Source organism: Carcharodon carcharias, chromosome 14 (genome assembly GCF_017639515.1).
Source record: "Carcharodon carcharias isolate sCarCar2 chromosome 14, sCarCar2.pri, whole genome shotgun sequence".
Taxonomy (NCBI): Eukaryota; Metazoa; Chordata; class Chondrichthyes; order Lamniformes; family Lamnidae; genus Carcharodon; species Carcharodon carcharias.
In genome coordinates, this window is record NC_054480.1 from 32090582 (window position 1) to 32106854 (window position 16273).

Consider the following 16273-nt stretch of genomic DNA (forward strand, 5'->3'; position numbering starts at 1 on the left):
TTCTTTAATTGTCCTTGAGTTTACAAGGAAAGAAACAAATGTCAGTTTTTACACACCAGTTTACGATGATTCAGTTTCCTTTGTGAGGATAGGAGGAGGTACTTTCAGATTTCTTTTAGATAAACAAACAATTAAAATGTTGTCAACAATTTGCCTATGGTACTTTTCCTTGTCTCTAAAAATGAGAATACAGTTTTTCTTCAACCTCAAATTTCTGTGATTGTAATGGATTGTAATGCTTAAACCTTTAGACGAACATGAAAGTGACATTAAATTTGGCACCATTGGATCCTGTATAGAATATCTGCTTAGTTGAAACGATTAACACTTAATCAATATCAATTGATTAAAATAATAGTGCTATTGGCATTCATCTTTATTAATCATTTGGTTCTAAATTCAACAAATGAGATCTTGTTTTATACATCAGTAAAAAAAAGCACAAGTTTTGAAGGTTATCAGTATGTGTATGGCTTGAGTACAACAGTATGTTGTCATTGGGAACAAGCAACTATAGAGGATGATTGGAATTGTGGGTAAAATGTCACTTTGCAAATGTGCCTCATTAAGATACATATTTAAATGCACTCCAGAAGAATCCCATTTCATCACAATCATAGATAGTGAAATGCATTTGCAATACTCAGCTAATGTACAAACAGTCTAACCGTTGGTATCTAATTTTTCAATTAAACTGTTGTAGGCCTTTAATATTTAGGATTTTTGTCTCTACATGTGTAGTATTTGCATAATTACAAGGATTCTAAGGACATATTTTTGATCATTGTTCATCATTTTTAATGCAGGAAATTTGTGATTGATACTAAGCCTAATTTTCGGGTAGGCCTTCAATTCTGTAAATAAACTGCTTTCCAAACACTGGAATCTTAATGAATCTTTTATTCCTGAGGGCAAACAGAAACAGAACTTTAGATGTTAACATGTTTTGATATGTATAGCTATTTTCCATTCTACATTCTCACGTTAAACTTTTCATTTTACTGTATTTTATTGTACTATTAAAGCTAAATGAGCCTGATTATGCCGAGTAGACAGTGTGTAGAATATTGCTTTACACTCTGGTTTGTGCCAGATTTTTTTCCCCTACACAGAGTTAGAATAGGGAATGCTTGCCATGAAAAACAATATTTTTGGAAATCTTAATTTTTTTTGATGAACTCTGTTTTACCATGAATTATTATTATAATGACATGTTTCATCAAATAATCTAGCTCATTCAGCTGGTGTTGAGAAAGCCACAGTAATTGGAACGTTGTTATCACCATTGTGATTGCACAATATTCAGAATAATTGATCAGCATTCAGGGGAAAAATGTTGAAAAAAAGCACAAAACTATTGCAGTTCAAACTACCCAGCAATATTGTACGGCAACACGATTGAAACCAGGCTGCCCTCCAAAAATGTCCAGAAATATTACATGCAAAATTATCTAATGACCTTTAAATGTTTTAGTTTTGAATTCTCAATTATTTCACATCTTAATTATATTCTAATGTTTTGTTGAAATAAGAATTGTTTAATAGATACCTTACAATCATCTGTAGCATTCTTGAATGTATTATCACCTCCAAAATCTATGCCCATCTTTCTAGGAACTCCATGTTTGAATCCCTCCAATCACGTTTTCTACCATCCCTTACACAGTGTTTAAAAAGGGTTCTTTTGAAAGTCACATGTCTAACACAATGCAAATCAAATCAATTACTAGCTTCTACATTGGTTTAATATGTTAAAAACAGGTTTGTAAATCTGTTGCAAAAATGCTAATTAAGTTCTTTGTGGGGTGAGGGAGTTCCAATTAAAGAGATCCACACTACAGTTTCTAATCAATGAAATACTGTACTGCATATTTGTCCCACAGGTATCCAGTTAGTGCTAGCAATAATGGGGAAAACTCATTCACAAACTTTGCAAGTAGAATGGAATGTTGTCCTATGTCAATTGCCATTATTTTATCAGATGAGCAGCAGGACAAACTGGTGTTCCGCTCTGTAAAACATGAATTTGAAATGTTATAACTTATTTGATCATGTTAGCTGCTTTAGTTAATGCTTCACTCTCTTCATATAATGTCCCCCTCTCCTTCAGATCTGCTGTCATCACCCCTTTTCTTAAAAAATCCACCCTTGACCCCACTGTCCTTGCAAACTACTGCTCCATGTCCAACCTCCTTTCCATCTCCAAAACTCTTGAATGTATTGTCACTTCCAAAATCCATGCCCATCTTTCTAGAAACTCCATGTTTGAATCCCTCCAATCACGTTTTCTACCATCCTTACACAGTACTTAAAAAGCGTTCTTTTGAAAGTCACATGTGACTGTGACAAAGGTAAACTATCTCTCCTTGTCCTTCTTGACTTGCCTGTAGTTTTGGAATAGTTGACCACACTATCCTCCTCCAATGCTTCTCCGCTATCATTCATTTGAGTGGGACTTACCTGGTTATGTTCTTACCTATCATAGTTAGCGAATCACCTGGAATGGCTTCTCTTCCCACTCCTGCATCATTACCTTTGGCGGCGCCAAGGTCTATCCCTGGCCCTCTCATATTTCTCACTTACATGCTGCCCTTTCATGATATCATCCGAAAACACAGTACCGTTTTCACATGTACGCTGCGACACCCAGCCCGGCTTCAGCAACACCTCAACTCTGCCATTGCCAATAAATTATCAGGTTGCTTGTCTGACATCCAGATGATCAGAAGTTTCCTCCAATTAAGTGTTGGGAGAATTGCAGACATTGGGCAGAATTTTACACTCAGCATACGGGCGCATGCCCAACACACCAGAACGGAAAATGACGTGCGATGACATCGGGCATGCTTCCCGACATCATCGTGAACTCACATGATATTTCATTCAGGTGTGCGCTGGAGTCAGCTGCACGCCGATAATTGAAAAGCCCATTTAAGCCTTTAACAAGGTAATTGAGTTGAATTTTACGCTGCCTGTCCAACCTTACAGTTGGCAGGCAGTCAGAAAGGCCTAGCAGCCTTCATGTTTTTTAGGAAACCTCATCCACGAGCAGGATGAGGTTTCCTAAAGCTGATGCTAATTAAATGAAAACTTTCTTTTGAAGATAAAAACATGTCCCATCTCATATGACACAGTCACATGAGGGGACATGTTTCATTAAATTTTTATTGTCTTTAGTTATTTTTTTTAAATAGCGCTTCTATCTCCCTAAGGCACGGAGCTGCCTCAGGGAGACTGAAATGCTCTCTTGTGTGCGTGCTCGAACAGTGCGCTGGATCTGACTGTCCCTCCTATCCCCGCCTGCACAGGTAGCGCTCAGCACTACCGCTTGCGATCCACACAGGGCGGGCCTTAATTGGCCCACCACGTGAAATCGTGGTCGGCTCTACGACCGCCTCGCCCACTCCCGCTGAGCCCGCCCGACAAGTGGAAAATCCTGGCCATTGTCTTCGGTTCCCACTACAAACTCCGTTCCTTAGCCATCAAATCCAGCTCTCTCCCTGGTGACTGTCTGAGGCTGATCCGGACCTTTTGAAATCTGTTATGTTTGGCCCCAAAGTGAGCTTTCAACCAAATACCCACACTAACACTAAGACCGCGTACTTCCACCTGCATAAGATTGCCTGCCTCAGCCCATCTGCTGTTCATCCATGCCTTTGTTACCTCTAGGCTATTCCAAAGCACTCTTGGCTAGCCTCAAGTCCCATTCACGCATCATCTCTGTGCTTAGTGGCCTACATTATCTCTCGCCTCTATTTTAAAATTTTCATCTATATTTTCAAATCTCTGCATGGCCTTGTCTTTCCCTATCTGTGTAATCTTCTCCAGCTCCACAGCCCTCCGAGACACCTGTGCTCCTTTTAATTCTAGCTTCTTAAGCATCTTCAATTTTAATCGCTCCACCATCAGTGACTGTGCCTTCAGCTGCCAAAGCTCTATGGTTCTGGAATTCCCTCCTTAAACCTCTCCACCTCTCTTTCTGCCTTTGAGATGCTCCTTAAAACTTACCTCTTTTGGTTATCTGCCCAAATACCATGGCTCTGTGGTGCATTTTGCTTTATAATGTTCCTGTGAAATGCCTTGGAACATTTACTAAATTAAAGGCACAATAAAAATGTACGTTGTTGTTGATGATGATCTATCAAATGATAATCTGTCTTCTTCTAAAAATTAAAATGTGAAGCTAGGAAATAGAACATTTTTGTGACAGTACTATTTTAGTTTATTTTATAGATTATTTTACAATCCTTTGACACCTACAATGTATATATTTTCTCTTGGGGGACACACAGAATCAGAATGTTACACTTATGCCATTTATGGTTTGGGTAACCAGCAAACTTAATGGATCAATTTGTAGATAATCTGTAGAAAGTAAATAATCTGAGTGAGACAAAAACTTAAAACAGTACTTGCTCCAAAGGGGCATGTTAAAATTTGTCTGGCAGTAAGTAACCGTGATCTTGTGCCTTAGTGAAAACTGTGTGTGCCCTTTGCCCGGGGGGGTGGGCATTATTGCCGTTGCCAATATTGTGGAAATGTTGGGGGGGGTGAAGGGAGCTGGAGGGAGTGATTAAAAGTAGGGTGATTTTATGGAAGATACGTTAGAGCAGTAGTTTCAAAAAATTATTTTTAAAACCATTTTTTATGATGATTATAGCATTTAGGAAAGTCATGCTTGGAAGGCAACAAGGACATGTAACTATCACATGGGAAGTTGTTTTAAAATCTGATAAATATAAAATAAAAATGTTATAGTTTGTGCATGGCTCTTTCCAAGTGCTTTCAATGAAACATCACTTTCATTTATAATATTTTGTGAGGTTGAAATATATTTGTGCTTGTATTGTTTTGTATTTTCTTTCAGTACACTGCTGTAGTTCTTAAACAAATATTCTAGTAAAATATTGAAATTAACCATCAAAGCTATATTTTCAACCAAGTTTCCACTGATAATGAATAAAGTAAACCTTGCAATAATTGTGTAAGAATAGAAGATGTAACTCAGATATTTGATAACATGTATTTCCACTGACTGAACCTTAACTATAAATCATATGGTACACTAACAATCTCTTTAGATCACTCTAAGAATGTACTTGGTTTCTGTGGCAACCAGTCAAACCTTTATATTGCAGCAACAATTTTATTCTAATCTACAAATGCTAACACTTAATGATTACACAGATCAAGTCGTGAAGTGACAGGTGTTTAATAAGTGTGAAGGAAGGTTTCTTTTCTGTCCAGCACTATTTTATGCCTTCAATTACAGATTGCCTTCATAAATCAAATAGTGATTTCACCTAACTGAAATATTTTCCATTCCTCAAAACCAGATTGCTGAGACATATGCATTTCTCCCAAGAGAAGCAGTGACAAGGTTTCTAATGAGCTGTACCGAATGTCAAAAACGAATGCACATAAACCCGAATGGTGTGGACTCAAAAGGTAAATACTGGAGTTTCATTGAATCTGGTATATTTCTGCAGGAACAATTGATTTTATTCCTGTCGCATGGAAACAATAAATCATAAAGCAGTTTATTTTACCCATTTTTCAGAAAATGAAAGACCTTCCTCGCTGGCTAGTGTGATAGATTATAATATGCCCATTACTGCCACATACCTGAAGCAGATGAAACTCCAGTTTATGAGTGCAACTCAAGAACTGGTAAGTTTGACAAATAATTATGACATTTCACATTACATATTTATGATTTCCTGGTTTAATTAATAAAACTTCAACTTAATGCAACATTTTACAGTTGTTTATTTTGATAGCACCAATAAAACCCAAATTACAGGATAAATATGAAATAGTCTCATGAGGAATTCTCTTTAGTTTCATCAGGCTAATTAAAAACTGTTTGCTTTGCTGAGTAAATAGCATACCTTCTGCTGACTGATGCCATTAAATAAGTGCACCGATACTCATTTAGCTTGATGTTGATTGCTCTAATGATATTTTTAAAAAGCACAAATACAATGCGCTTGGTGAATTGAAAGTTGTAATAAAATTAAACAGCAAAAACTGGAAAGCCTGTTTATAGTAGGATGACAAAAGGTGCACCAATATAGTCACAAAGTGATAAAGCATGCCTGTTTTTACCCCAGTTGATTACTATGTTATCCAACTAATAATAGAAGTAGTTTTCCCAGAGGCATGGGAACAGGTTGGAAAGGTAAAGGAAGATACAGATGAGCCAGGAGAAAATAAGTTGTGACATGGAAGAGGCAGGAAATAGTAAAAATAAAATATATCTGTAGGTTTATTTAATGAAGTTTAAACGTTTCATAGCAGCTGAATGACAAGGCATTTTTGCCTTTTCACGTAGTTCAGTTTGAGATGAGCTATTTATTATATTTGATCAGATAGTTGTTTGAGCCAAGCTTGCCCTCTGGTGTTAAAGATTTGTAATTAGTGAATTGATTTTCTAGCAATATACATCTCAATTGTTCATAGAAATGTATACACCAATTTCTTGATTATTTCAGCAAAATTTCTGCTTTAAAAGTATTTGAAATAATTGTGAAATACTGCCCTAATCTTAATGCTGTCACCTTGAATCACCCAACCAGAATTTGTAAACAATTAAATAATTCTGCAATAATGCTTATTTTGATGATTAAAATGGCTATTTTCAGCCAATCATTTATCAACTGAGTTGGGCAGGAAAGCAGCAAAAGGCAAGCGGGAGAGAGTTGGTGAGCAGGAGGTAAGCAGGAAGAGTTAGCATTTTAAAAATATTTTTAAGTTCATTATATTTTAAAAGTTATTTTATTTATGAATGTAGGAATTTAGGAATGCACAGTATTTCAACTTACAGAGAATATTGTTTAAATTATTTATTTTCTCTGATGGGAAAGGTCCTACAGAATGTAACTACAATTTTTACATTGGTTGTGAGGAGAAAATCTGATTTGCTTGAAGTTGTCTCACTTAAAGTCACACTTTTCAGGAATGCAACAGCAATTTTAAGCGAGAAATTACTGTACCAGTATTCTATAGCATAAAGGCGTTAAAACTTGTTGACTTTGTAGGGCATACAGGTGCATAATGCCTTGGAGTGTAGGGTTAGAGGGAGTTTCAAGATAATCGCTCCCATTTTGCTGTCAGTGATGAAGGAAAAGCATCCATTACTCATTACACTCACAGCTGCGCACAGACTTTTTGTGGGCTTTCAAGCAGCAGCCTAAGGTATTTAGAGATTTTTTTCAGTGTGGTGACCTCTACAAGGTATCTGGGGCCTGTGTGTCCAAAATTTGGCCCTTCTATGGAGTCACCTCCCTGCCTCTACCCCCTTTCTTACTGACCTCCCTCAATGTTAACTTGCCTCTAATACCATCCTTAAAGTTTAAAAGTCCTCTAATCTACCTTTGAAAACATGTCCTGGTCTTCTGTCTCACCTCTGTGGCCATTCCCACTTCTCACTTGGCAGGGTTGCAGTTGGCTTCCGAAGTCTGCTTGCTCCGATGAAAGTCCCGCAATGTCTGATCTATGACCCTGGGACTTTCGATAGTGACAGGCGTATTTCCTGCCCTGCACCCAGCAAAATGGCCGATGACAGAAATAGAGGCAGGGCTTCTTCCCGCGCCACTCAACAGCAAATTTATGCCATCTCACCCTGTTTGATGCCATTTCAGGACCATAAAATCTGGCCTGCAGAATCTAAACCAGGAAGTATAAACTTGATTGTTTAAATTAATGTATAACCATGTCCAGAAAACAAAATGAAGAAACAGAAAGAAGGATAGAATTAAAAGTGAGAGATATGAGGGACAGAAAGAAACAGTAAAAAAAATTAAATTCTGTAGAAATGAGACTCTACTGTTGGAAAATTAATGTTTCAGGACCAGAGATGTTGTTTGGCAGTAATTAAGACTTATCAATCCATTGAAAATTCACTTACACCTGAATGGACCATCTCTGCCTTTTTTCTGGTGTGTTTAGTGGTTAGGTACTAAAACTTTATGCCCTTCATGTGTTTAATGCCATATCCATCAATGAGGAATCAGTGTAGCAAAGCTTGTGGAGCAGCAGGGAAAATCAGACTGTCACGTTTATCACGTGTGGAAAGCTGATGTTCAGTTTACTCCAGAATAATTGTCAGTGTTGATAGCTTCACCATTATTCAAACCACAAAATCCATGCTGTTGTTTAAATTGATGTCTCCATTCATTTGCATTTATCTCAAATTGCTGAAACTAACAGATCATGATGTTCTGCTTTAGTATTTATTTACCAAACAGGTAACAGTGAGGAGAAAAGCCCTATGCAAACTTCATGGTTCATAAATTTCAAACAGGACAAACCAATAAGCGATCTAAGCACCAATAGGATAACCATCCTGTTCCTCCCTCTGATCCTAATGTATGTGGCCTACCATAACACACAATAGTTTGTTACACAAAACAAGGCCTCATGTGGTTCAAGATAATATGCTAACATGGATATAGGATTGGTGGAAGGACAGAACACAAGAGAATAGGAATATATGGGTCATTTACAGGTTGGCAGGCTTACTAGAGGGTTACTAGTGGAGTGTTGCAAGGGTCAGTGCTGAGGCCTCAGCTATTTACAATCTATGCCTTAGATAAAATGACCGAGTGTAATGTATCCAGATTCGCTGACCATACAAAGCTGAGTGGGAAAGTAAGCTGTGAGGAGGATACAAGAAGCAATATAGATAGCTTATGCGAGTGGTAAGAAGATGCCAGAAGGGGAATAAAGTAGGAAGAATAGGAAAACTATTTACTAAATGGTGAGAAACTATTAGAAGTTGGTGTTCTGGTGATCCAAGAGATTTGAGTGTCCTTGTACAAGAAACACAGGAAGTTAACATGCTGATGCAGCAAGCAATTAGGAAGGCATATGGTATGTTGGTCTTTTTTCAAGGGGGTAGGAGTACAAAAGTAAAGGAGTCTTGCAGCAATTCTACTTTATTTGAGATATGGTCTCACCACTGTATATAGTTTCATTCTTTGTACCTAAAAAAATATATACCTACCTAAGAGGCTGTGAAAGATTGTTCACTAGATTGATTTATGGGATGAGAATGTTGTCCCATGAGGAAAGTGTAAGGAGCATATCTTTTTATTTCTGTTGGACTGTTGTAAAGAACACATCTTTTTATTTTCTGTTGGATTGTGGATTAAATTACAATGGCTGCAGGTTGAAAGACATTTCCACTGGACCAGGGTGGGAAATATATACAGTGTTGCAGTCCTGGAACAGAATGTGCCATAAAAGGCAGGATGGTGCCAGAAAGGAGTCCTGGACTAAGGGAGCTGCCTGACAACAGCATTTTAATTGGCTCCTGACCAGGTGACCAGGTTTTGTGAGACAACAGAGTAGAATAGCTCCTAGCCTGAAAGGAACAAGACCTAAAACCTCTTTCTCCTGTGTGTAGAAGATTCCAGTAATTCCACAATAATAGCTAGCTGGCTTTTTTCTCCTCACATCCCTATAGCCTGCTGTCTCTCTCTGAAAATGCCTGTTAAGAGGCAAAGAGGGAAATCACTGTTAGAGACATTGAAAGGCAACTGCTCAACCAGTGAACTAAATACTGAAAGTGTTGGAAGACCACCTCGTGTCATCAACAAGAATTGAAAAGAATTTGGGAAGACATAGATCAAAATCTATCCATCGAATCCTGTACTCCGGAATTGGTGCTATTGAACTGTTTATCCTACACTTAAAATCCATGTTTTTGTATGTCTTATGCGTCTTGTATATGTGTGTATAAGGATTTAAGAAGGGGGTAGAGTTTAAGTTATAGTGTTAGAAATTAGCAGTTCATATTTCTTTCTTTTGTCACTAGTTAACGACTGATAAACAGTTATTTACTTATTAAGTTTACAAACCTGGTGCTGGTATTCTGTTAACTTAAATTAAACAGGTAGAATTGGGGCAATCTGGCAGTTTGAGCAAACTTTATCACATTTGTCGCGGCTCGGGGAACAGTGGGGCTGTATATTACAGCGCACTATTCCCAGTGAGTCATGACAAAAAATTGAGTAATATGGGCTTATACTCTCTGGAGTTTAGATGAATGAGAAGCAACTTAATTGAAAAGTGTAAGATTCTGAGAGGGCTTAATAGAGTGGCTGTGGAGAGGCTGTTTCTCCTGGCTGGAGCATCTAGAACTAGGGAGCATAGTCTAAGGATAAGGGCAGCGATGAGAAGAAATTTCTACACTTTAGAAAAAATGTGAAGGCATTAGAGAGAATGCAGAAAAGATTCATGAGAATGGTACCAGGGATGAGGAACTTCAGTTATTTGGATAGATTGGAGAAGTTGGGACTGAGCAGTCTGAATGGAGAAGATAGGAAAAAAATGTTCTAATGGTTTAAGGATCAAGAACTAGAAGGCAGAGATTTAAGGTGATTGGCAAAAAAAGCAATGGCGAGATGAGTGATTAAGATCTGGAATGTGCTGCCTAAGAGTGGGGTGGAGGCAGGTAATTGGATTATTATCTGAAAAGGAAGAAACGTACAGGGTTATGGGAGTAAGGAGGGGGTGTGGCACTAGGTGAATTGCTCCCATGGAGAACTGGTACAGCCACAGCAGGCCAAATGACTTCTTTCTGTGCTGTAACAATTCTGCGATTCATTCAAAGGATTGTAAATCTTTTGAATTCTTTATCCTAGAGGACTTTGGATGCTCAGTTGTTGAGTAAGGGAATCAACAACAGTAATTTGTATTTATTTAGCACCTTTAGTGTAATAAAATGCCCCAAGGCAATTAACAGGGACATTTAGAAACAAGATATGATGCCCAGCCACGTAAGGAGATATTAGGACAGATGACCAAAAGCTTGGTCAAAGAATTAGGTTTAAGGAATATTTTAAAAGGTGGAGAGAGAGGTAGCAAAATGAAGATGTTTTAGGAAGGGATTCCACAGCTAATATATTTATATATATAATTTATATCAGATCTAAGCTCTGCAGTCCTGCCACATCCAGTTGTGAATGGTGGTGGACAATTAAACAACTCACTGGAGCAGGAGACTCCACAAATATCCCCATCCTCAATGATGAGGGAACCCAGTACATCAGTGCAAAAGAGAAGGTTAAAGCATTTGCGACAATCTATCGAGTGGATGATCTATCTTGGCTTCCTCTGGAGGTCCCCAGCATCACAGGTGCCAGTCTTTGCTGATTCGATTTACTCCATGTAATATCAAGAATTGGCTGAAGGCTCTGGATACTGCAAAGGCTAAGGGCCCTGACAATATTCTGGCAATAGTACTGAAGGTTTGTGCTCCAGAACTAGCTGCACCCCCAGACAAGCTATTCCAGTACATCTACAATACTGGCATCTACCTGGAAATGTGGAAAATTGCCCAGTTATGTCCTGCAAAAAGCAGGACAAATCCAAACCGGCTGATTACCACCTCATCAGTCTACTCTCGATCATCAGTAAAATGATGAAAGGGGTCATCAACAGTGCTATTAAATGGCACTGGCTTAGCAATAACCTGCTCACTGATATTCAATTTGGGTTCCATCAGGGTCACTCAGCTCCTGTCCTCATTACAGCCTTGGTTCAAACATGGACAAAAGAGCTGAACTCCAGAGGTGAGGTGAGAGTGACTGCCCTTGATATCAAAGTAGTATTTGACTGAGTGTGGCATCAAGGAGCCCTAGCAAAACCGGTGTCAATGGGAATCAGGGGAAAACTCTCCGCTGGTTGGAGTCATACCTAGCACAAAGGAAGATGGTTATGGTTGTTGGACGTCAGTCATCTGAGCTCTAAGACATCACTGCAAGGAGTTCCTCAGGGTAGTGTCCTAGACTGAACCATCTTCAGCTGCTTCATCAATGACCTTCCTTCCATAAGGTCAGAAGTGGGGATATTCACTCACTGCAGAACGTTAAGCACCATTCACGACTCCTCAGATACTGAAGCAGTCCATGTCCCAATTCAGCAAGACCTGGATAATATCCACAAGTGCCAGGCAATGACCATCTCCAACAAGAGAGAATCTAATCATTGCCCCTTGATATTCAATGACATTACCATTGTGGAATCCTGCACCATCAACATCTTATGGTTTACTATTGACTGGAAACTGAACTGGACTAGCCTTATAAATACTGTGGCTACAATAGCAGGTCAGAGGCGAGGAATCCTGCAGTGAGTAACTCACCTCCTGATTTCCCCAAAGCCTGTCCACCATCTACAAGGCATAAGTCATAAGTGTGATGGAATACTCTCCTTGCCTAGATGAGTGCAACTCCAACAACAGACAAGAAGTTTGACACCATCCAAGACAATGCAACCAGTTGGACTGGCACTCCATCCACAAAAATTCATTCCCTCCACCACCGACACACAATGGCAGCAGTGTGTACCATCTACAAGATGCACTGCAGGAACTCACCAAGGTTCCTTACTCAGCACCCTCCAAACCCATGATCGCTGTCATCTAGGACAAGGGCAGCAGACACATGGGAACACCACCAACTACAAGTTCCCTTCCAAGCCACTCACCATCCTGACTTGGAAATATATCACCGTTCCTTCACTGTCACTGGGTCAAAACCCTGGAACTCCCTCCCTAACAACACTGTGGCTGTACCTACACCCCATGGACTGCAGCGGTTCAAGAAGGCAGCTCACTACCACCTTCTCAAGGGCAATTAGGGATGGGCAATAAATGCTAGCCTAACCACTGATGCCCACATTTCATGAATTCATTTTTAAAACTTGGAGGGTTGTGGGCCTGGAGGAATTACAGAGATAGGGAGGGGCAAGGGCATGGAGGCACAGATTTGAAAATAAAGATGAGATTTTTAAGATCAAGTTGTTGCCTAACTCTGGGAGACAACGTCGGTCAGCAACACAGGGATGATGGCTGAACAGGATTTGGTTTGAGTTAGAATATAGGCAACAAGAAGGACAAGGACGGCAGATGCACGGGACCACCACCACCTGCAAGTTCCCCTCCAAGCCACGCACCATCTTGACTTGGAACTATATCAGTATTCCTTCAGTGTCGTTGGGTCAAAATCCTGGAACTCCTAACTGCACTGTAGGTGTACCTGCACCACATGGACTACAGAGTTCAAGCAGGCGGCTCACCAGCATCTTCTCAAGGGCAGTTAGGGATGGGCAATAAATGCTGGCCTAGCCAGCAATGCCCACATCTTCTGAAAGAATAAAAAGGAGTTTTGGATGATCTCACGTAGGGTAGTGGGTGGGAGACTGCCAGGAGTGCTTTAGAATATTCAAACCTACAGGTAACTAAGGCAAGGATGACGGTTTCAGCAGCAGATGAGTTGTGGTAGGAAGGGAGTCAGGCAATGTTACCAAACTGGAAATAGGTGGTCGTAGTGATGGCCCAGATATGTGTTTGGAAGCTCATCTCAGAATCAGATATAACACCAAGGTTGCATACAGTCTGGGTCAGCCTTAGACAGTTGCCAAGGAAAAAGGTAGCTAGGCAGCAGAGTTTGACACAGGGACCGAAGATGATGGCTTCATTCTTCCCAATATTTATTTGGTGGAAATTTCTGCTCATCCAACACTGGCTGTCAAATAGTCTGACACTTTAGAGATAATAGAGGGATTGAGAGGCTGTGGTGAGGTAACATTGAGTGTGGTTGTTAAGAGTACATGTAGAAACTGACACTTTGTTTTCAGATGATGTCACTGAGCTCAGCATGTTGATGAGAAATAGGAGAGGTCCTAGATACTTGGGGATTCCAGAGGTAATTGTATGGGATGAGAATAGAAGCCATTGCAAGTGATTCCTTGACTTTGATTAGATAGATAGAAATAGAACCAGGCAAGAGCAGGTTTACCCAGCTGGACAACAGTGGAGAAGCATTGGAGGAGGATGGTGTAAGAAACCATGTCAAAAGCTTCAGACAGGTCAAGAAGGACAATGAGGGCAAGATTAGCTTTGTCACAGTAACTTGTATGGTGCAATGGACTGGAAATAACTCACACAGTGATTCTACTTAATCAGTCATGTTGTCACACACTCTTTAAACACAACTCCCAAAACAGGGCAGTATCACAACATGATCAGTTCTTACAGTATACTAAACTCCCACCCCACTTTAAAAAAAACAATCATTACCTCTCAATACCGCAAGATTTTCTTTTTATCTTATCAAGCATTTTCTTCTTGAGTTCTCTGCCTGAAGGCCAGTCCTTGGCAATTATTTACTAAGCTATGGCAAAGCAATGTGATTTAATATGGTTAGGTGGAGGAGGCAGGCCCCAAGTTCTGTTGAAGGGTCATGAGGACTTGAAACGTCAACTGTGCTCTCCTCCACTGCTGCCAGACCTGCTGAGTTTTTCCAGGTATTTCTGTTTCTGTTTTGGATTTCCAGTATCCGCAGTTTTTTGCTTTTACCCAAGTCTACCTCATCTGGGATCGACCCCATGTTGTTTGCATTAATCTGGCCCACAAGCTAACTGTCTAGCTAACCGAGCTAACTGCCCCCACTTTATCAAGCTAACTTATTAAAATGTGACAATGCACATAGTGTTCTAATGAAACTCAATGCAAGTTTGAGGAACAGCGCCTCCTCTTTCGTCTCAGCACTCTACAGCCACCTGGACTCAATATTGAGTTCAACAACTTTAAATCATAACCTCTGACTCCATCTTGTTCTATATGTTTTTTTGGGTTTTTTTTGCTGCATGTTGCATTCAGATGGCTGCTATATAGCCATTCGTGCCTGATCTGGACACAACCTTTGTTTCTTTACTATACTCATTATCACTCACTTTGGCTTTTGTGTCATGAAGTTTTTTGTTCAGATGAAGGGCAGGAATGATTAACTATCACACACCCCTTTGTTCTTGCTGCCCCCGTCCCCTTCTACTAGTTTAAAAATGCGCTTACGTTTCTATCTTTCTTCAGTTCTGATGGAAGTTCATCAACCTGAAATGTTAGCTCTGTTTCTCTCCACAGATTCTGCCTGACCTGCTGAGTATTTCCAGCACTTTTTGTTCTTATTTACATATATGTATCTTCTGATGACCCAGAAGTAGTACAGTAAGGAAAACTTGTAATTTCTTTAAAATGCCCGTGGAATCTGTAATTGTTTTTAAGAATGATTAAAAAGTACTTTTCAGAGTTTGCATCAATTGTAAAGGGATCAATTGTAATTTTCTTGGATAATAAGATAAACTGGGCCTTGTGACCCTTAACCTGAAAGCAGCACCAACAGGAAGTTAACATATGAAAGCAAACACAAAGAGCAGCTGCATACAAAAAGGAGAGCTATGAGCAGAAGAGCTGGAAGCTCAAGACAATCAGTGCACAGATCAGACAGAAAAAGAAAGCAGACAGAGACAGAAATAGGCACACAGAATTCTTGTGAGGAGAAGAAGCAAATCACTCTCAGGAAGAGACCTGTTTTTCTATTGGGCAGAAAAGGAGACAGGAGCTCATGGAGGTATCGTGTGAGTCGGTTATCAAAAAAGTCTAAAACTTGGAAAGCTGTGTGAATAGCTCTGAGACGTTAAAGAGCTGGGTGTCTTCCAAGAAGTGGCCAAACTTTGAACCACAGTGTCATTGGTTGGTCAGTTGAAAAGGAACTCTGGAAAGCTACACCATCGTGACCTGAGGGAGAGAAGGTTCATAGAAGTGTCCCTTGCTGATGATAATCGTACCTGTGAAACTTGAAGGTGAAAGCTGTTGTTGGATAGGACTCTTGACCTACCCTGCATGAGTAAAGAACAGTATAATGTGGAACTGTGCAGCTGCGTAGTGCCACATTTGTGTGGGAGTGATCCTGGTGCTTGTGGCAGTGTAAGACGTATCCTTGTTGTGTCGACTATTTAAAGTGAAATTTACCTTTTTATTTGAAAATTATCATTTGCCTGTTGATTCAAGTTTAATTTGTATTGGTTACAATTTGTGCTAAGTAAAAACTACAAAGAGTGGAATCTTGTTGGTAATTTCTGCCTTTGGGGATTATTCTGTAAATTCGGCTATTTTGGTTTATGGTTCCCCCGTGGGGGCTTGAATCTGGGATATGAAACCAGAGACTGAAATGGGTTCATTGGAACTTTGCTGCATTTAAACAAACAATATTTCATGTTTGCTTTTGCTATACTGTATTGGGAAATCAACATGGGTACCTTTGAGACTCCAGTGAAGAGAGGATCAGATTCTCAGACTTGATAAAATTGCAAAAAGACGATTTACAAGCTCTAGCAGAGCACCTAGGAATTAACATAAAATCAGGGGCTAAGAGGGACAGGGTCCTTGTAGAATTAGCTATAGGCACCTGAAGCTTGAGGAAGG

At 39.7% G+C, this 16273-nt stretch overlaps 1 protein-coding gene across 2 annotated transcripts in view; it reads left to right on the top strand.

Moving 5' to 3' along the window:
- The window catches only part of nol4lb (nucleolar protein 4-like b), a 340275-nt gene that overhangs the window by 51606 nt on the left and 272396 nt on the right, over positions 1 to 16273 (top strand). For both annotated transcript variants that reach the window (XM_041205279.1, XM_041205281.1), the window contains exons 3-4: positions 5337 to 5448; positions 5561 to 5670. In XM_041205279.1, the coding sequence (XP_041061213.1) occupies positions 5337 to 5448; positions 5561 to 5670 (222 nt within the window). The remainder of the gene's footprint in view (positions 1 to 5336; positions 5449 to 5560; positions 5671 to 16273) is intronic.